Source organism: Oncorhynchus mykiss, unplaced genomic scaffold (assembly GCF_013265735.2).
Source record: "Oncorhynchus mykiss isolate Arlee unplaced genomic scaffold, USDA_OmykA_1.1 un_scaffold_87, whole genome shotgun sequence".
Lineage (NCBI taxonomy): Eukaryota > Metazoa > Chordata > Actinopteri > Salmoniformes > Salmonidae > Oncorhynchus > Oncorhynchus mykiss.
The window spans coordinates 2,384,333-2,404,332 of NW_023493659.1; the positions used below are offsets into that span (position 1 = coordinate 2,384,333).

A 20,000-nucleotide genomic window follows, 5' to 3' on the forward strand; every position below is an offset into this window, starting at 1 on the left:
CCGCCTTATCTCAGCTCACTGGTCACGATGGCAACACCCATCCGTAGCACGCGCTCCAGCAGGTGTATCTCACTGATCATCCCTAAAGCCAACACCTCATTTGGCCGCCTTTCGTTCCAGTACTCTGCTGCCTGTGACTGGAACGAATTGCAAAAATCGCTGAAGTTGGAGACTTTTATCTCCCTCACCAACTTCAAACATCTGCTATCTGAGCAGCTAACCGATCGCTGCAGCTGTACATAGTCTATTGGTAAATAGCCCACCCATTTTCACCTACCTCATCCCCATACTGTTTTTATTTATTTACTTTTCTGCTCTTTTGCACACCAATATCTCTACCTGTACATGACCATCTGATCATTTATCACTCCAGTGTTAATCTGCAAAATTGTAATTATTCGCCTACCTTCTCATGCCTTTTGCACACATTGTATATAGACTCCCCCTTTGTTTTCTACTGTGTTATTGACTTGTTAATTGTTTACTCCATGTGTAACTCTGTGTTGTCTGCTCACACTGCTATGCCTTATCTTGGCCAGGTCGCAGTTGCAAATGAGAACTTGTTCTCAACTAGCCTACCTGGTTAAATAAAGGTGAAATAAAAAAATAAAAAAATTATGACCTCAATTAGATCCTTACAGGAAGTTAGACCTCAATCAGATCCTTACAGGAAGTTAGACCTCAATCAGATCCTTACAGGAAGTTATGACCTCAATCAGATCCTTACAGGAAGTTATGACCTCAATCAGATCCTTACAGGAAGTTATGACCTTATTGTGACACACACCACACACCTCACCACACAAAGAGAGATCGAAAGAAGATTTGAGGATACCCTTTATCCATCCCGTCATCCTCCCCCCTCTCTCTCTCTCTAGGCACGGTCCTACCTGTCCAGGTATTATAGTCTCTCTCTCTCCAGGCACGGTCCTACCTGTCCAGGTATTATAGTCTCTCTCTCTCTCTCTCTCTCTCTAGGCACGGTCCTACCTGTCCAGGTATTATAGTCTCTCTCTCTCTCTCTCTCTCTCTCTCTCTCTAGGCACGGTCCTACCTGTCCAGGTATTATAGTCTCTCTCTCTCTCTCGCTCTCTCTTTCTCTCTCTCTAGGCACAGTCCTACCTGTCCAGGTATTATAGTCTCTCTCTCTCTCTCTCTCTCTCTCTCTCTCTCTAGGCACGGTCCTACCTGTCCAGGTATTATAGTCTCTCTCTCTCTCTCTCTCTCTCTCTCTCTCTAGGCAAGGTCCTACCTGTCCAGGTATTATAGTCTCTCTCTCTCTCTCTAGGCACGATTCTACCTGTCCAGGTATTATAGTCTCTCTCTCTCTCTCTCTCTCTCTCTCTCTCTCTCTCTCTCTCTCTCTCTAGGCACGGTCCTACCTGTCCAGGTATTATAGGGAACACAACATAGACCTGTCCAAGCTGCTCCACCGGCTGGGTCAGCCTCTCCCCTCCTGGCTGAGAGAGGAACTACAGAAGGTCAGTTAACAGGGTTAGAGGTCAGAGTTCAGGGGACACCGGCTGGGTCAGCCTCTCCCCTCCTGGCTGAGAGAGGAACTACAGAAGTGCAGATAACCTCTAACCCTACCAGCAGCCCAGGTTCATAGGTCAGGTGTTAAAGGTCAGGGACCATTAAGAGAGAGAGGGCGTGACCTTTCTGTGACCTCCCAACCCCGTGGTGAACCTGAGGATGGAAGAGAGATCATGAACTATGAACAATGAACTCTGTCCTGGCTTGACCTCACAGAGGAGAAGAGATACTAGATCACTGATATCTGGATGGATAACTGGATGTCTTGGTCTCTGAACTCAGAGAGATTGGAGGGATGACTGACCTCTGGAACAGAACTGTGTTTCAGTTAATGGACTGGAGAGAGACCTATAGCCCACTCTCCATCCACCTCCCTCTCTTCTTCTCTCTCTCCATCCACCTCCCTATCTTCTTCTCTCTCTCCATCCCTCCTCTGCCTCTCTCCATCCACCTCCCTCTCTTCTTCTCTCTCTCCATCCACCTCCCTCTCTTCTTCTCTCTCTCCATCCACCTCCCTCTTCTTCTCTCTCTCCATCCCTCCTCTGCCTCTCTCCATCCTTCTCCCTCTCTTCTTCTCTCTCTCCATTCACCTCCCTCTCTTCTTCTCTCTCTCCATCCACCTCCCTCTCTTCTTCTCTCTCTCCATCCTTCTCCCTCTCTTCTTCTCTCTCTCCATCCACCTCCCTCTCTTATTCTCTCTCTCCATCCACCTCCCTCTCTTCTTCTCTCTCTCCATCCACCTCCCTCTCTTCTTCTCTCTCTCCATCCACCTCCCTCTCTTCTTCTCTCTCTCCATCCACCTCCCTCTCTTCTTCTCTCTCTCCATCCACCTCCCTCTCTTCTTCTCTCTCTCCATCTACCTCCCTCTCTTCTTCTCTCTCTCCATCCACCTCCCTCTCTTCTTCTCTCTCTCCATCCCTCCTCTGCCTCTCTCCATCCTTCTCCCTCTCTTCTTCTCTCTTTCCATCCCTCCTCTGCCACTCTCCATCCTTCTCCCTCTACGCCATCTTGAACACAGACACACAGTGGAACCTCAACATTGTTCTGTCCCAAGGATCCAAAGACTTGATGATCTGTAGTTGTGGATCTAGAATGGAACTGGAACATGGCAGACCCTGGAGCTAACACCACCACGACCAGACACCACCACCACGACCAGACACCACCACCACCACCACCAGACACCACCACCACGGCCAGACACCACCACCACGGCCAGACACCACCACCACGGCCAGACACCACCACCACGGCCAGACACCACCACCACGACCAGACACCACCACCACGACCAGACACCACCACCACCACGACCAGACACCACCACCACCACCACGACGACCAGACACCACCACCACCCTGACCAGACACCACCACCACCACGACCAGAGACCACCACCACCACGACCAGACACCACCACCACGACCAGACACCACCCCCTCTATACTCCTGGTCTGAGTCTGGTGGTGTCTCATATCAGATATCCCCAGAGGAACCTGACCAGACACCACCACCACGACCAGACACCACCACCACGACCAGACACCACGACCAGACACCACGACCAGACACCACCACCACCACGACCAGACACCACCACCACCACGACCAGACACCACCACCACCACGACCAGACACCACCACCACCACGACCAGACACCACCACCACCACGACCAGACACCACCCCCTCTATACTCCTGGTCTGAGTCTGGTGGTGTCTCATATCAGATATCCCCAGAGGAACCCGACCAGACACCACCCCCTCTATACTCCTGGTCTGAGTCTGGTGGTGTCTCATATCAGATATCCCCAGAGGAACCCGACCAGACACCACCCCCTCTATACTCCTGGTCTGAGTCTGGTGGTGTCTCATATCAGATATCCCCAGAGGAACCCGACCAGACACCACCTTCTCTATACTCCTGGTCTGAGCCTCATAGACTGATGCGTCAATCTTGTCTCATTCAAATCAAACAGTATTTATAGTCAATCATCTCTGTGTATCATTTTATCACAGTAGTCTGTTGTCAGTAACACTAGGGTCTGTTGTCAGTAACACTAGGGCTGGGTCTGTTGTCAGTAACACTAGGGTCTGTTGTCAGTAACACTAGGGTATGTTGTCAGTAACACTAGGGTCTGTTGTCAGTAACACTAGGGTCTGTTGTCAGTAACACTAGGGTTGGGTCTGTTGTCAGTAACACTAGGGTCTGTTGTCAGTAACACTAGGGTCTGTTGTCAGTAACACTAGGACTGGGTCTGTTGTCAGTAACACTAGGACTGGGTCTGTTGTCAGTAACACTAGGACTGGGTCTGTTGTCAGTAACACTAGGACTGGGTCTGTTGTCAGTAACACTAGGGTCTGTTGTGAGTAACACTAGGACTGGGTCTGTTGTCAGTAACACTAGGACTGGGTCTGTTGTCAGTAACACTAGGACTGGGTCTGTTGTCAGTAACACTAGGGTCTGTTGTCAGTAACACTAGGGTTGGGTCTGTTGTCAGTAACACTAGGACTGGGTCTGTTGTCAGTAACACTAGGGTCTGTTGTCAGTAACACTAGGACTGGGTCTGTTGTCAGTAACACTAGGACTGGGTCTTTTGTCAGTAACAATAGGGTCTGTTGTCAGTAACACTAGGACTGGGTCTGTTGTCAGTAACACTAGGGTCTGTTGTCAGTAACACTAGGACTGGGTCTGTTGCCAGTAACACTAGGGCTGGGTCTGTTGTCAGTAACAATAGGGTCTGTTGTCAGTAACACTAGGACTGGGTCTGTTGTCAGTAACACTAGGACTGGGTCTGTTGTCAGGAACACTAGGACTGGGTCTGTTGTCAGTAACACTAGGACTGGGTCTGTTGTCATTAACACTAGGACTGGGTCTGTTGTCAGTAACACTAGGACTGGGTCTGTTGTCAGTAACACTAGGACTGGGTCTGTAGTCAATAACAATAAGGTCTGTTGTCAGTAACACTAGGACTGGGTCTGTTGTCAGTAACACTAGGACTGGGTCTGTTGTCAGTAACACTAGGACTGGGTCTGTTGTCAGTAACACTAGGACTGGATCTGTTGTCAGTAACAATAGGGTCTGTTGTCAGTAACACTAGGGTCTGCTGTCAGTAACACTAGGACTGGGTCTGTTGTCAGTAACACTAGGACTGGGTCTGTTGTCAGTAACAATAAGGTCTGTTGTCAGTAATACTAGGACTGGGTCTGTTGTCAGTAACACTAGGACTGGGTCTGTTGTCAGTAACAATAAGGTCTGTTGTCAGTAACACTAGGACTGGGTCTGTTGTCAGTAACAATAGGGTCTGTTGTCAGTAACACTAGGGTCTGCTGTCAGTAACACTAGGACTGGGTCTGTTGTCAGTAACACCAGGACTGGGTCTGTTGTCAGTAACACTAGGGTCTGTTGTCAGTAACACCAGGACTGGGTCTGTTGTCAGTAACACTAGGGTCTGTTGTCAGTAACACTAGGACTGGGTCTGTTGTCAGTAACAATAGCGTCTGTTGTCAGTAACACTAGGACTAGGTCTGTTGTCAGTAACACTAGGACTGGGTCTGCTGTCAGCAACACTAGGACTGGGTCTGTTGTCAGTAACACCAGGACTGGGTCTGTTGTCAGTAACACTCGGGTCTGTTGTCAGTAACACTAGGACTGGGTCTGTTGTCAGTAACAATAGCGTCTGTTGTCAGTAACACTAGGACTGGGTCTGTTGTCAGTAACAATAAGGTCTGTTGTCAGTAACACTACGGTCTGTTGTCAGTAACAGTAGGGTCTGTTGTCAGTAACACTAGGGTCTGTTGTCAGTAACACTAGGACTGGGTCTGTTGTCAGTAACACTGGGACTGAGTCTGTTGTCAGTAACACTAGGACTGGGTCTGTTGTCAGTAACACTAGGACTGGGTCTGTAACACTAGGGTCTGTTGTCAGTAACACTAGGACTGGGTCTGTTGTCAGTAACACTAGGGCTGGGTCTTTTGTCAGTAACACTAGGACTGGGTCTGTTGTCAGTAACACTAGGACTGGGTCTGTTGTCAGTAACACTAGGGTCTGTTGTCAGTAACACTAGGACTGGGTCTGTTGTCAGTAACACTAGGGCTGGGTCTGTTGTCAGTAACACTAGGACTGGGTCTGTTGTCTGACAATTCTACCAGTCTCTGCTACAGTGGGTTTCTACCAGTCTCTGCTAGAGTGGGATTCTACCAGTCTCTACTACAGTGGGATTCTACCAGTCTCTACTACAGTGGGATTCTACCAGTCTCTACTACAGTGGGATTCTACCAGTCTCTGCTACAGTGGGATTCTACCAGTCTCTACTACATTGGGATTCTACCAGTCTCTACTACAGTGGGTTTCTACCAGTCTCTGCTAGAGTGGGATTCTACCAGTCTCTGCTACAGTAGGATTCTACCAGTCTCTACTACAGTGGGATTCTACCAGTCTCTACTACAGTGGGATTCTACCAGTCTCTGCTACAGTGGGATTCTACCAGTCTCTACTACATTGGGATGCTACCAGTCTCTACTACAGTGGGATTCTACCAGTCTCTGATACAGTGGGATTCTACCAGTCTCTACTACAGTGGGATTCTACCAGTCTCTACTACAGTAGGATTATACCAGTCTCTGCTACAGTGGGATTCTACCAGTCTGTACCAGTCTCTACTACAATGGGATTCTACCAGTCTCTACTACAGTGGGATTCTACCAGTCTCTGCTACAGTGAGTTTCTACCAGTCTCTGCTAGAGTGGGATTCTACCAGTCTCTACTACAGTGGGATTCTACCAGTCTCTACTACAGTGGGATTCTACCAGTCTCTACTACAGTGGGATTCTACCAGTCTCTGCTACAGTGGGATTCTACCAGTCTCTACTACATTGGATTCTACCAGTCTCTACTACAGTGGGATTCTACCAGTCTCTACTTCAGTGGGATTCTACAAGTCTCTACTACATTGGGATTCTACCAGTCTCTACTACAGTGGGATTCTACCAGTCTCTACTACAGTGGGATTCTACCAGTCTCTGCTACAGTGGGATTCTACCAGTCTCTACTACAGTGGGATTCTACCAGTCTCTACTGATTCTACCAGTCTCTACTGATTCTACCAGTCTCTACTACAGTGGGATTCTACCAGTCTCTACTGATTCTACCAGTCTCTACTACAGTGGGATTCTACCAGTCTCTACTGATTCTACCAGTCTCTACTACAGTGGGATTCTACCAGTCTCTACTGATTCTACCAGTCTCTACTACAGTGGGATTATACCAGTCTCTACTGATTCTACCAGTCTCTACTACAGTGGGATTCTACCAGTCTCTACTGATTCTACCAGTCTCTACTACAGTGGGATTCTACCAGTCTCTACTGATTCTACCAGTCTCTACTACAGTGGGATTCTACCAGTCTCTACTGATTCTACCAGTCTCTACTACAGTGGGATTCTACCAGTCTCTACTGATTCTACCAGTCTCTACTACAGTGGGATTCTACCAGTCTCTACTGATTCTACCAGTCTCTACTACAGTGGGATTCTACCAGTCTCTACTGCAGTGGGATTCTACCAGTCTCTGCTACAGTGGGATTCTACCAGTCTCTGCTACAGTGAGATTCTACCAGTCTCTACTACTTTCCTTTTTCATAAATTCCTTCGTAGCTCTCAGAACATGAAGGTGTTGATCCAACTTGGTCGGATTATATAATACATGTACAACCATACAATCAGTGGCAACTTGTCATTCGGGGCAGGTGGGGTAGAGACACACATTTCTAGCATTTTGGGGGGGGGGGGGGGGGGGTCCCTGTTTAGCATGTTATTGGGGCATTAATACGTGTCACATATCAGTTTGCAAACAATGTAAAAATATTTATGTTAATAAAGCTGCATACAAACATGGTCTCTTGTTTCCTTTCCTGAGTACGGCAGCTCCAAAATGCAGGTGTTTCAGCCCAGCTCAGTGCTCTCTGTGGTGTTGGGGCAGCCAGCAGTGTGTAGGGGTTGGTAATGTTCTCTAGTTGCGCCGTGATTTGGCTCAGTGTTCTGTCACTCACGGGGACACTACGTCACCGCCAAATCTAAGGGTAGAGCTTGAAAATTCACGCCCCTAGGGTGATGTCGTGGAGTTACATTAGAAGTGCCCATCCAAGAAGGCTCAAGGTCATTGGCCACAGATAAAATGATGTCAAATCACGGCGTATCTACCGCAGCTTTTAATTGGACTGATCAAGTCAACATCTTACTTTCAAAATCTTAGCTATCAGTCATCATCAAGGACGACAATCTACTGGCAAATCTTTTTCAGTCCTTGTCATATGAAGGGAAATTATAGATGAAACTTATCGGTACTCATCAGCCATTGGACATAAACATTACACAACAAGTTGCAAATTCAACAATGAGTGGTTTGGAAGGCATCAGTGGCTAACTGCATTTCAAACACAACCAATAGCCTGCTATTCAGGGGAGTGGGTGTGTGCCCCGTCTGGGTTTAATAGGGATACCCCCTTTTCACCAATTTTCTCCTAAATGACATACCCAAATCTAACTGCCTGATAACCCCGTTTCTGGAAGCTCCCGTAAAACTGCCACAGACCTTTCTACCTGGCTACCCCAACTATCAGATAACCCAGTTTCTGGAAGCTCCCGTAAAACTGCTACTATCCTGCCCTATCCTGCCCTATCCTGCCCTATCCTGCCCTATCCTACCCTATCCTGCCCTATCCTGCCCTATCCTGCCCTATCCTGCCCTATCCTGCCCTATCCTGCCCTATCCTACCCTATCCTGCCCTATCCTGCCCTATCCTACCCTATCCTGTCTGTCTGTCTGTCTGTCAGACAGACAGACAGACAGACACACAGACAGACAGACAGACAGAATTTTTTCACAATTTCGTCGAGTAGAGATTTCAGACTCTGAATGTTGACCATGTTGATGAAGTGTAACGTCCAGTTAGACAATCGACCTGCCTCTAGCTCTACTCTAGGGTAGACAGTGCTGTTGGGTTTTTGACTTCCTCTACTAGACAATGAGCATCTAAACCGGTTGCTCAACATATTCTGTTGCTATCGAACAGGCAATCAAAACATGCATAAACAACAGCCAAACTGCTGGAACGATAGAGAGACAGACAGCGAGACAGAGAGACAGACAGACAGAGAGACAGACAGACAGACAGACAGACATTATGAATTCCGGTTTCCGAGCTGGTCACCACCTTGTGGTGGCATTTTTCTGCTAGAAAATTGTCTAACTGGACGTTACACTTCATCAAGTCATCTCTACTCGACGAAATAGTGAAAAAATTGGCAGAAGGGGGCAGTTTTTATCTAATAATCGCTCTCGTCTTCATTCACTATGCTGTGTTTTCATGTAGAGTTTGTTTGCAGTTGCAAACCTGGAGGTCTCTCTGACCATCACTGTTACATTTACATCACGATTCCAGCTGTTCTGTTGTTTTTCCTCGTTCTCTGGACGGATCAGATGTTCAAAAGATTATGTCGTTTCACATGCAGACGGAGGACCAAATGTAATTTTGTCTGTACACTGTTATCACTTCTGGGTAAGTCAGCCTGTGTTGGGTTGCTCTGGGTTGCGTCTGTGCTCATCGATGGAGACTGGTATGTTTGCTGTAGAAAGAATCTCCCTCCAGAGAAAGTTGATCTTCCCTGCAAAAGAGATGAGCTCAACCCTGAAGACCAAAATACCCTGACTCAACTCAGAAATGATTCGCTGGTGAGTGCCTCATCGTATTCTTCTATTCTTGTAATTTAATGCTCTGTGCTACAGATTTCTGAAGAGGTGGTGATAGTTAGTGATGCCGGAGCTTCGACGTGGGACGGGGTCGTCATCTATAATAATTTGACTGTTCTAAATTATTTTGAACAGCAAGTAACCCAAAAACAAAAGTCCAAGACTCAAACTGTTGATTTCTGAGGTGGGCAGGAGGTAATTAAATTAGAGGAATGAAATACAGTTTGTCAGATTAAACCTTACATGAACTATAAGTCAGTAAAGTGTCTCCAAGTCTAAAGACCTACAAAGCCGAACAAATCTGAACTAATATTTACATCCTAGTGTGAAGTCCCGCCCCTCTGAATATTTACATCCTAGTGTGAAGTCCCGCCCCTCTGAATATTTACATCCTAGTGTGAAGTCCCGCCCCTCTGAATATTTACATCCTGGTGTGAAGTCCCGCCCCTCTGAATATTTACATCCTAGTGTGAAGTCCCGCCCCTCTGAATATTTACATCCTAGTGTGAAGTCCCGCCCCCTAAATCATGAATATTTACATCCTAGTGTGAAGTCCCGCCCCCTAAATCATGAATATTTACATCCTAGTGTGAAGTCCCGCCCCTCTGAATATTTACATCCTAGTATGAAGTCCCGCCCCTCTGAATATTTACATCCTAGGGTGAAGTCCCGCCCCTCTGAATATTTACATCCTAGTGTGAAGTCCCGCCCCCTAAATCATGAATATTTACATCCTAGTGTGAAGTCCCGCCCCCTAAATCATGAATATTTACATCCTAGTGTGAAGTCCCACCCCTCTGAATATTTACATCCTGGTGTGAAGTCCCGCCCCTCTGAATATTTACATCCTAGTGTGAAGTCCCGCCCCCTAAATTATGAATATTTACATCCTAGTGTGAAGTCCCACCCCTCTGAATATTTACATCCTGGTGTGAAGTCCCGCCCCTCTGAATATTTACATCCTAGTGTGAAGTCCCGCCCCTCTGAATATTTACATCCTAGTGTGAAGTCCCGCCCCTCTGAATATTTACATCCTAGTGTGACGTCCCGCCTCCTAAATTAACAAGGTGTGAAAGACATTTTGACAGATAACTACTAATGTGTTTGTCATCATTGTCTTTCAGGTTGTTGGTTTGTGTATTGCGCTGGGTGTTGCTGTTTTGTTGATCCTGTCTATCATACCTCGATGTCGCTACTGTGCTAAAGGTTGTAGGAGGTGGTGTCAGAACAATGGATATCAACCTCTGAACTCGTCTGAGAGTCAGAACCCGTCTGGGAGTCAGAACCCGTCTGAGTCAGAACCCGTCTGAGAGTCAGAACCCGTCTGAGAGTCAGAACTCGTCTGGGAGTCAGAACCCGTCTGAGAGTCAGAACCCGTCTGGGAGTCAGAACTCGTCTGGGAGTCAGAACCCGTCTGAGAGTCAGAACCCGTCTGGGAGTCAGAACCCGTCTGAGAGTCAGAACCCGTCTGAGAGTCAGAACGCGTCTGAGAGTCAGAACGCGTCTGGGAGTCAGAACGCGTCTGAGAGTCAGAACCCGTCTGAGAGTCAGAACTCGTCTGGGAGTCAGAACCCGTCTGAGAGTCAGAACTCGTCTGGGAGTCAGAACCCGTCTGAGAGTCAGAACGCGTCTGAGAGTCAGAACCCGTCTGGGAGTCAGAACCCGTCTGAGAGTCAGAACCCGTCTGAGAGTCAGAACTCGTCTGGGAGTCAGAACCCGTCTGAGAGTCAGAACTCGTCTGGGAGTCAGAACCCGTCTGAGAGTCAGAACCCGTCTGAGAGTCAGAACCCGTCTGAGAGTCAGAACGCGTCTGAGAGTCAGAACCCGTCTGAGAGTCAGAACCCGTCTGAGAGTCAGAACCCGTCTGAGAGTCAGAACGCGTCTGAGAGTCAGAACCCGTCTGGGAGTCAGAACGCGTCTGAGAGTCAGAACTCGTCTGAGAGTCAGAACCCGTCTGAGAGTCAGAACGCGTCTGAGAGTCAGAACCCGTCTGAGAGTCAGAACCCGTCTGAGAGTCAGAACCCGTCTGGGAGTCAGAACCCGTCTGAGAGTCAGAACTCGTATGAGAGTCAGAACCCGTCTGAGAGTCAGAACTCGTCTGGGAGTCAGAACTCGTCTGAGAGTCAGAACGCGTCTGAGAGTCAGAACCCGTCTGAGAGTCAGAACCCGTCTGAGAGTCAGAACCCGTCTGGGAGTCAGAACTCGTCTGGGAGTCAGAACGCGTCTGAGAGTCAGAACCCGTCTGGGAGTCAGAACGCGTCTGAGAGTCAGAACGCGTCTGAGAGTCGGAGTGATCACAATACTTACTGTTGTGTTACATTTTGTGAGACTTGTTGTAAATCTTATCACATGAATTTATTTCAGGAGAGTATTTTGGAACAAACTGAAATAAAAATAAGAGACATTTTAAAGGAGAAAGCTGAAGAGTATGTGTCTCGTGAAGTGAGCAAAATAATACCCCTTACTCAGACAACGAATGAAGACCCGAATGTAAATAGTGATGTGGGGGAAAATAACCCACCAGTGTCCGTTCCAGAGACACAGAGAGGTGAGGGGGCAGTAGGAGACGATCATACATTTGATTGGGATAAAATATCGGATTTAGCTTTTGACATAATTGATCATTTACATAAACGTCCAACACCACCTTCAACACAATCTTCAACACGACCTTCAACACGACCTTCAACACAATCTTCAACACGACCTTCAGCACAATCTTCAACACGACCTTCAACACAATCTTCAACACGACCTTCAACACAATCTTCAACACCACCTCCAACACGACCTTCAACACAATTTTCAACACCACCAGAGGGATCAATACAAATCAATACAACAAGTATCTGAAGCAGTTAATGATCTGAAATATATGAAAGATGGGGAAAAAAACTTACAAAATAACTGTTCAGGAAGTTGATGAGTGTTGAATTGTTAAATGATGAAATTGTAAAGATGGTCATTAACTGTGATTATTATGATCATCTGTGAATATTATGATTATTATGATTATCTGTGAATATTATGATTATTATGATTATCTGTGAATATTATGATTATTATGATTATCTGTGAATATTATGATTATTATGATTATCTGTGAATATTATGATTATTATGATTATCTGTGAATATTATGATTATTATGATTATCTGTGAATATTATGATTATTATGATTATCTGTGAATATTATGATTATTATGATTATCTGTGAATATTATGATCATCTGTGAATATTATGATTATCTATGATTATTATGATTAGGATTGTCTCTGTTGTTGTTTTTAATGTTTTGTTTAAAAATCATTGAAGTGGACAGTTTATTAGGTCATCTAGTACCGAGTCAGACCCCCACCCCCCCCTCATGAAAGTCTAAATGCCTGTCTTCCTGCTTTATATAGCAAGCAACAGCCACATGACTCACTAGGAGCGAACCATTTTTGTGTACAGGATGGTGTACCTAATAAACTGGCCACTGAGTGTATATTCAGATTTCATATATTTTCTGATTTTCCAGACATTGACCTATAATGACATTTGACATCTATAATGTTGATTAATGTTGGTTGCAAAAATACGAAAAAGTATTTGAAAAACATGTAATTTTTTTAAAAATAATAATTTAGCCTTATGATTCTGTGTGTGGGTGTAATGTGGGGATTTGACCACAGGGGGGTGCTGTTGTGTCACATATGATCCTGTGTGTTAGTGTAATGTGGGGTTTTGATCACAGGGGGGTGCTGTTGTGTACATATGATCCTGTGTGTTAGTGTGATGTGGGGATTTGACCACAGGGGGGTGGTGTTGTCTCACATATGATTCTGTGTGTGAGTGTAATGTGGGGATTTGACCACAGGGGGGTGCTGTTGTCTCACATATGATTCTGTGTGTTAGTGTGATGTGGGGATTTGACCACAGAGGACGTCTCATATATGATTCTGTGTTTGTGTATGTAAAATGACATAATAAACCCAGTCATATCTCCTCCCTTTGACTGACATTGAAAATGTTTTTAGTCAGCATTAGAAAGAATGTGGGTCCAGAAAACTGGAGAATATTGAAGACTATAAAACTGGTTCTGTTCATTTGTTAAAACACGTTTTATTTATTTAACCTTTATTTAACTAGGCAAGTCAATTAAGAACAAATTATTATTTACAATGACTGCCTACACCGGCCAAACCCGGACGACGCTGGGCCAATCCCGCCAGGTTGTGATACAGCCTGGATAGCAGGCTGTAATAAAATATTCCATTATCTTTCATTGGTAGGATATTCTAGAGCGTATGTCATGTTTTAAACACATTTATATTACAATTATTATTCCATCAAATCACATCCTGAAACTCAGTGGTTATTTTATTTTCACCTGTATTTAACCAGGTAGGAGGGTTGAGAACACCTTTATTCAACCAGGTAGGCTAGTTGAGAACACCTGTATTTAACCAGGTAGGAGAGTTGAGAACACCTGTATTTCACCAGGTAGGAGGGTTGAGAACACCTTTATTTAACCAGGTAGGAGGGGTGAGAACACCTTTATTTCAACCAGGTAGGCCAGTTGAGAACACCTTTATTTAACCAGGTAGGAGGGGTGAGAACACCTTTATTTCAACCAGGTAGGATAGTTGAGAACACCTTTATTTAACCAGGTAGGAGGGTTGAGAACACCTTTATTTAACCAGGTAGGAGAGGTGAGAACACCTTTATTTAACCAGGTAGGAGGGTTGAGAACACCTTTATTTCAACCAGGTAGGAGAGTTGAGAACACCTTTATTTAACCAGGTAGGAGAGTTGAGAACACCTTTATTTAACCAGGTAGGAGGGTTGAGAACACCTTTATTAAACCAGGTAGACTAGTTGAGAACACCATAATTTAACCAGGTAGGAGAGGTGAGAACACCTTTATTTAACCAGGTAGTAGAGTTGAGAACAACTTCTCATTTACAACTGCGACCCAGACCAAGATAAAGCAAAGCAGTTTGACACAAACAACAACACAGAGTTACACATGGAGTAAACAAAACGTACAGTCAATAACACAATAGAAAAGTCTATGTACAGTGTGTGCAAATGAGGTGAGATAAGGGAGGTGAAGGCCATAAATAGGCCATAGTGGCAAAGTAAATATAATATAGCAATTAAAACACTGGAATGGTCGAATGAGAAAGCCTACCAGCTCTTTACGATGTAGGACGAGTCTTCAACCAGGAGCCAATAGGTAGCTAATGTGTGGGATGTATAAGGTGAATTAACATATTGTTCTATTCAATTAATTATTATTGTTATTATTCTCATGTTATTTGTTTGTTCTCTGATTATGATCATAATCACAGCCCTGTAGGATACATCCACCTTGTTATGACCCATCAATAAGACTATTACAATAACACACACACACACACAGGGCTCCTGTGTGATTCTCAGTGCTAGAGGCGTCACTAAAGACCCTCGTTCGATTCCAGGCTGTATCACAACCGGCCGGGGTAGGGTTTGGCCAGGGTAGACCGTAATTGTAAAATAAGAATTTGTTCTTTAACTGACTTGCCTAGTTAAATAAAGGTTCTACGCAACACACAAGCGCGAGAGTCACTCGGGATCTCATTAACTACCGGGCTCGAGGCACGAGCTCTGTTTCGTTCATTGATCCGCGTCTCTTTTAAAAACTCCTTTCTTGCCTGGTATTCTCACTCACACACACCCGGTCCCGGTCGATCCTATCCCACACTAAGTAGACAGGTTCAGAATCAAGAGAGCGCATTTCTGAGAAGAGGTGGCGTGAACCGGTTTAGTGTTTATTTCTCTCTCTCGGTTATGGACTACATTTGAGAGCGAGAGGAGAGGGAGAAAAGAAAGGCTGAACCGAGAAAACAAATGCCTAGGCTACTCTACATCAACATCATGGACTCTTCTCTCCTCTCAGTCGTTACGCTGGTAGTTGTTTTCGCCTCCTCTTCCTACTCTCTTTCCTCCTCCGACGTCGTTCCCTCTCCTTCCTTCATTCTACCGTTTACCGACTGTGTCCAGAGCCGCGGGAGAGACGGGTTCTACCAAGGGGCTGTGGACGTGACGGAGTCCGGTGCGGTGTGTATGAGGTGGAGCGAGGTAGCGGGGTTTGAGGAGCGCTATCCGGGTAGAGGGCTGGGGGATCATAACCGCTGTCGGAACCCGGACAACAGGATCAGACCCTGGTGCTTCTTCAGGAACAGCCGCGGCAGAACGGACTGGGGCTACTGCGACTGTAAACAAGGTAGAGGAAGGAGAGAGAGGTGTGTGTGTGTGTGTGTGTGGCAACAGCGGGCATGTCTCAGCAGATGGAAGCATCTCATTAATATTGAGGTATGTGTCTGGTTGGTGGCTAGACTAAGAAACGTTGTTACGTTAAAATGTATCAAGATCGACAAGCTGTCAGGTAATAGGGGGAGACTCTACCAAGATAGACAAGCTGTCCGTCATTAGGGGGAGACTCTACCAAGATCGACAAGCTGCCAGACAAGCTGTCAGTCATTAGGGGAAGACTCTACCAAGATCGACAAGCTGCCAGACAAGCTGTCAGTCATTAGGGGGAGACTCTACCAAGATAGACACGCTGTCAGTCAATAGGGGGAGACTCTACCAATACAGACAAGCTGTCAGCCATTAGGGGGAGACTCTACCAAGATAGACAAGCTGTCAGACATTAGGGGGAGACTCTACCAACATAGACAAGCTGTCAGTCATTAGGGGGGAGACTCTACCAAGATAGACAAGCTGTCAGACATTAGGGGGAGACTCTACCAACATAGACAAGCTGTCAGTCATTAGGGTGCGGGAGACTCTACCAAGATAGACAAGCTGTCAGTCATTAGGGGGAGACTACCAAGATAGACACGCTGTCAGTCATTAGGGGGAGACTCTACCAAGACAGACAAGCTGTCAGTCATTAGGGGGAGACTCTACCAAGACAGACAAGCTGTCAGTCCTTAGGGGGAGACTCTACCAAGACAAACAAGCTGTCAGTCATTAGGGGGAGACTCTACCAAGACAGACAAGCTGTCAGTCATTAGGGGGAGACTCTACCAAGATAGACATGCTGTGTGATTTAGTAGTGCTGTACCGGACGTTCTCTGCAGGGACTGACTAATGTTCTGACGATGTTCTGTGTCTCTCTCTCTCTCTCTCTCTCTCTCTCTCTCTCTCTCTCGCTCTGTGTCTCTCGCTCTGTCTCTCGCTCTGTCTCTCTCACTCTCTTGCTCTGTGTCTCTCTCTCTCGCTCTGTCTCTCTCTTTCTCGCTCTGTTTCTCTCTCTCTCTCTCTCGCTCTGTCACTCTCGCTCTCTTTCTCTCTTCCTCAGTGGAAAATGATCTAAACGGTGTGTGTGTGTGTGTGTGTCTCGTCCAGGGTCAGTGCGCCTGCAGGGCGGCCGCTCTAAGCTGGATGGCAGGGTGGAGGTGTATCTACAGGGGGTCTGGGGGTCTGTCTGTGGTGATGACTGGGGAGAGCAGGACGCTACAGTGGTCTGCAGACAGCTGGGACAGGGGTGAGTCACACCCATGCGCGGGCACAACACACACACACGCAGATTCACATATGCAGTCTCACAAACGTACAAAGAAAGAGGTAGTGAAAAAGAAAGGAGGGCAGCGGTTATCCTAGAAAAAGGAGGGGAGTGGTTATCCTAGAAAAAGGAGGGGAGTGGTTATCCTAGAAAAAGGAGTGGAGCGGTTATCCTAGAAAAAGGAGTAGAGTGGTTATCCTAGAAAAAGGAGTGGAGCGGTTATCCTAGAAAAAGGAGTGGAGTGGTTATCCTAGAAAAAGGAGTGGAGTGGTTATCCTAGAAAAAGGAGTGGAGCGGTTATCCTAGAAAAAGGAGTGAAGCGGTTATCCTAGAAAAATGAGTGGAGCGGTTATCCTAGAAAAAGGAGTGGAGCGGTTATCCTAGAAAAAGGAGTGGAGCGGTTATCCTAGAAAAAGGAAGGAGTGGAGCGGTTATCCTAGAATAAGGAGTGGAGAGGTTATCCTAGAAAAAGAAAGGAGTGGAGCGGTTATCCTAGAAAAAGGAGTGGAGCGGTTATCCTAGAAAAAGGAGTGGAGCGGTTATCCTAGAAAAAGGAGTGGAGCGGTTATCCTAGAAAAAGGAAGGAGGGGAGCGGTTATCCTAGAAAAAGGAGTGGAGCGATTATCCTAAAAAAAGGAAGGAGGGGAGCGATTATCCTAGAAAAAGGAAGGAGGGGAGCGGTTATCCTAGAAAAAGGAAGGAGGGAGCGGTTATCCTAGAAAAAGGAGTGGAGCGGTTATCCTAGAAAAAGGAGGGGAGTGGTTATCTTAGAAAATGAAAGGAGTGGAGAGGTTATCCTAGAAAAAGGAAGGAGTGGAGCGGTTATCCTAGAAAAAGGAAGGAGTGGATTGGTTATCCTAGAAAAAGGAAGTAGGGGAGCGGTTATCCTAGAAAAATGAAGGAGTGTAGTGGTTATCCTAGAAAAAATGAAGGAGTGGAGCGGTTATCCTAGAAAAAGGAAGGAGGGGAGTGGTTATCCTAGAAAAAGGAAGGAGGGGAGTGGTTATCCTAGAAAAAGGAAGGAGGGGAGTGGTTATCCTAGAAAAAGGGCTAAGAGGCGACAACTACTAAATGTCTCTTCAATATATCTCTTATCTTATCTCTTATTTATATCTCTTCAACAGTAGTGGATCTGGACCAGGTGATGTAGCAGGTCTCAGGACAGGTGATGTAGCAGGTCTCTAGACAGGACAGGTGGTGTTGCAGGTCTCTAGACAGGACAGGTGAGGTAGCAGGTGATGTAGCAGGTATCTCGACAGGACAGGTGATGTAGCAGGTTTCTAGACAGGACAGGTGATGTTGCAGGGGATGTAGCAGGTCTCTAGACAGGACAGGAGAGGTAGCATGTGATGTAGCAGGTCTCTAGACAGGACAGGTGATGTAGCAGGTCTCTAGACAGGACAGGTGATGTTGCAGGTGATGTAGCGGGTCTCTAGACAGGACAGGTTTTGTAACAGGTGATGTAGCAGGTCTCTAGAAAGGACAGATGATGTAGCAGATCTCTAGACAGGACAGGTGATGTAGCAGGTCTCTAGACAGGACAGGTTATGTAACAGGTCTCTAGATAGGACAGATGATGTACCAGGTCTCTAGACAGGACAGGTGATGTAGCAGGTATCTCGACAGGACAGGTGATGTAGCAGGTTTCTAGACAGAACAGGTGATGTTGCAGGTGATGTAGCAGGTCTCTAGACAGGACAGGAGAGGTAGCATGTGATGTAGCAGGTCTCTAGACAGGACAGGTGAGGTAGCAGGTCTCTAGACAGGACAGGTGATGTTGCAGGTGATGTAGCAGGTCTCTAGACAGGACAGATGATGTAGCAGATCTCTAGACAGGACAGGTGATGTAGCAGGTCTCTAGACAGGACAGGTTGTGTAACAGGTCTCTAGATAGGACAGATGTTGTACCAGGTCTCTAGACAGGACAGGTGTTGTAACATGTCTCTAGACAGGACAGGTGATGTAGCAGGTCTCTAGACAGGACAGGTGATGTAGCAGGTCTCTAGACAGGACAGGTGTTGTAGCAGGTCTCAGGACAGGTTTGTAGCAGGTCTCTAGACAGGACAGGTGAGTAGCAGGTGATGCAGCAGGTCTCTAGACAGGACAGGTGATGTTGCAGGTGATATAGGAGGTCTCTAGACAGGACAGGTGAGGTAGCAGGTGATGTAGCATGTCTCTAGACAGGACAGGTGGGGTTGCAGGTGATGTAGCAGGTCTCTAGACAGGACAGGTGAGGTAGCATGTGATGTAGCAGGTCTCTAGACAGGACAGGTGATTTTGCAGTTCTCTAGACAAGACAGGTGAGGTAGCAGGTAATGTAGCAGGTATCTCGACATGACAGGTTTTGTAGCAGGTCTCTAGACAGGACAGGTGGTGTTGCAGGTTTCTAGACAGGACAGGTGTGTTGCAGGTGATGCAGCAGGTCTCTAGACAGGACAGATGATGTAGCAGGTCTCTAGACAGGACAGATGATGTAGCAGATCTCTAGACAGGACAGGTGATGTAGCAGGTCTCTAGACAGGACAGATGATGTAGCAGGTCTCTAGACAGGACAGGTGTTGTAGCAGATGATGTAGCAGGTCTCTAGACAGGACAGATGATGTAGCAGATCTCTATTCAGGACAGATGATGTAGCAGGTCTCTAGACAGGACAGATGATGTACCAGGTCTCTAGACAGGACAGGTGATGTAACAGGTCTCTAGACAGGACAGGTGATGTAGCAGGTCTCTAGACAGGACAGGTGTTGTAGCAGGTCTCAGGACAGGTTTGTAGCAGGTCTCTAGACAGGACAGGTGAGTAGCAGGTGATGCAGCACGTCTCTAGACAGGACAGGTGATGTAACGGGTCTCTAGACAGGACAGGTTGTGTAACGGGTCTCTAGACAGGACAGGTGATGTAGCAGGTCTCTAGACTGGACAGGTGTTGTAGCAGGTGATGTAGCAGGTCTCTAGACAGGACAGAGGATGTAGCAGGTCTCTAGATAGGACAGGTTGTGTAGCAGGTCTCTAGACAGGACAGAGGATGTAGCAGGTCTCTAGACAGGACAGGTGTTGTAGCAGGTCTCTAGATAGGACAGGTTGTGTAGCAGGTCTCTAGACAGGACAGATGATATAGCAGGTCTCTAGACAGGACAGATGATGTAGCAGGTCTCTAGACAGGACAGATGACTTCTAAATG

At 46.5% G+C, this 20,000-nt stretch overlaps 3 protein-coding genes and 1 long non-coding RNA gene across 4 annotated transcripts in view; 3 read left to right on the plus strand and 1 right to left on the minus strand.

Annotated features, from left to right (window-relative positions):
• LOC118946995 (bifunctional heparan sulfate N-deacetylase/N-sulfotransferase 4-like) overlaps window positions 1–2,006 on the plus strand; it is a 109,795-nt gene extending 107,789 nt beyond the window's left edge. Inside the window, exon 16 of the mRNA XM_036971943.1 lies at window positions 1,371–2,006. Within this exon, the coding sequence (XP_036827838.1) occupies window positions 1,371–1,490 (120 nt within the window). The 3' untranslated portion in view covers window positions 1,491–2,006. The remainder of the gene's footprint in view (window positions 1–1,370) is intronic.
• Window positions 2,007–3,802: 1,796 nt separating this feature from the next.
• On the plus strand, window positions 3,803–5,670 carry LOC118947014. Its single transcript, XR_005041635.1, has 2 exons — window positions 3,803–4,689; window positions 4,788–5,670. It is a non-coding gene; the product is annotated as an uncharacterized LOC118947014 (long non-coding RNA).
• Window positions 5,671–10,562: 4,892 nt separating this feature from the next.
• LOC118946996 (clumping factor A-like) lies at window positions 10,563–15,046 on the minus strand. Its single transcript, XM_036971944.1, has 3 exons — window positions 14,987–15,046; window positions 11,913–12,074; window positions 10,563–11,543 (listed from the first exon to the last, which is right to left on the minus strand). The coding sequence occupies exons 1-3, from the start codon at window positions 15,044–15,046 to the stop codon at window positions 10,563–10,565; spliced, it is 1,203 nt and encodes a 400-aa protein (XP_036827839.1).
• Window positions 14,807–20,000, plus strand: part of LOC118947013 (neurotrypsin-like) — a 51,426-nt gene continuing 46,232 nt past the window's right edge. Inside the window, 2 exon segments of the mRNA XM_036972013.1 lie at window positions 14,807–15,535; window positions 16,666–16,804. Of these exon segments, the coding sequence (XP_036827908.1) occupies window positions 15,160–15,535; window positions 16,666–16,804 (515 nt within the window). The 5' untranslated portion in view covers window positions 14,807–15,159.

Coding starts and splice junctions, on each gene's coding strand:
- LOC118946996 (XM_036971944.1), bottom strand. CDS start 15,046: ATGCGCTCTCTTGATTCTGAACCTGTCTACTTAGTGTGGGATAGGATC. Junction 12,075..14,986: donor ATAGGATCGACCGGGACCGG/GTGTGTGTGAGT, acceptor ATTGTGTTGAAG/GTCGTGTTGGAGGTGGTGTT. Junction 11,544..11,912: donor AGGTGGTGTTGGACGTTTAT/GTAAATGATCAA, acceptor TCTGACTCTCAG/ACGCGTTCTGACTCCCAGAC.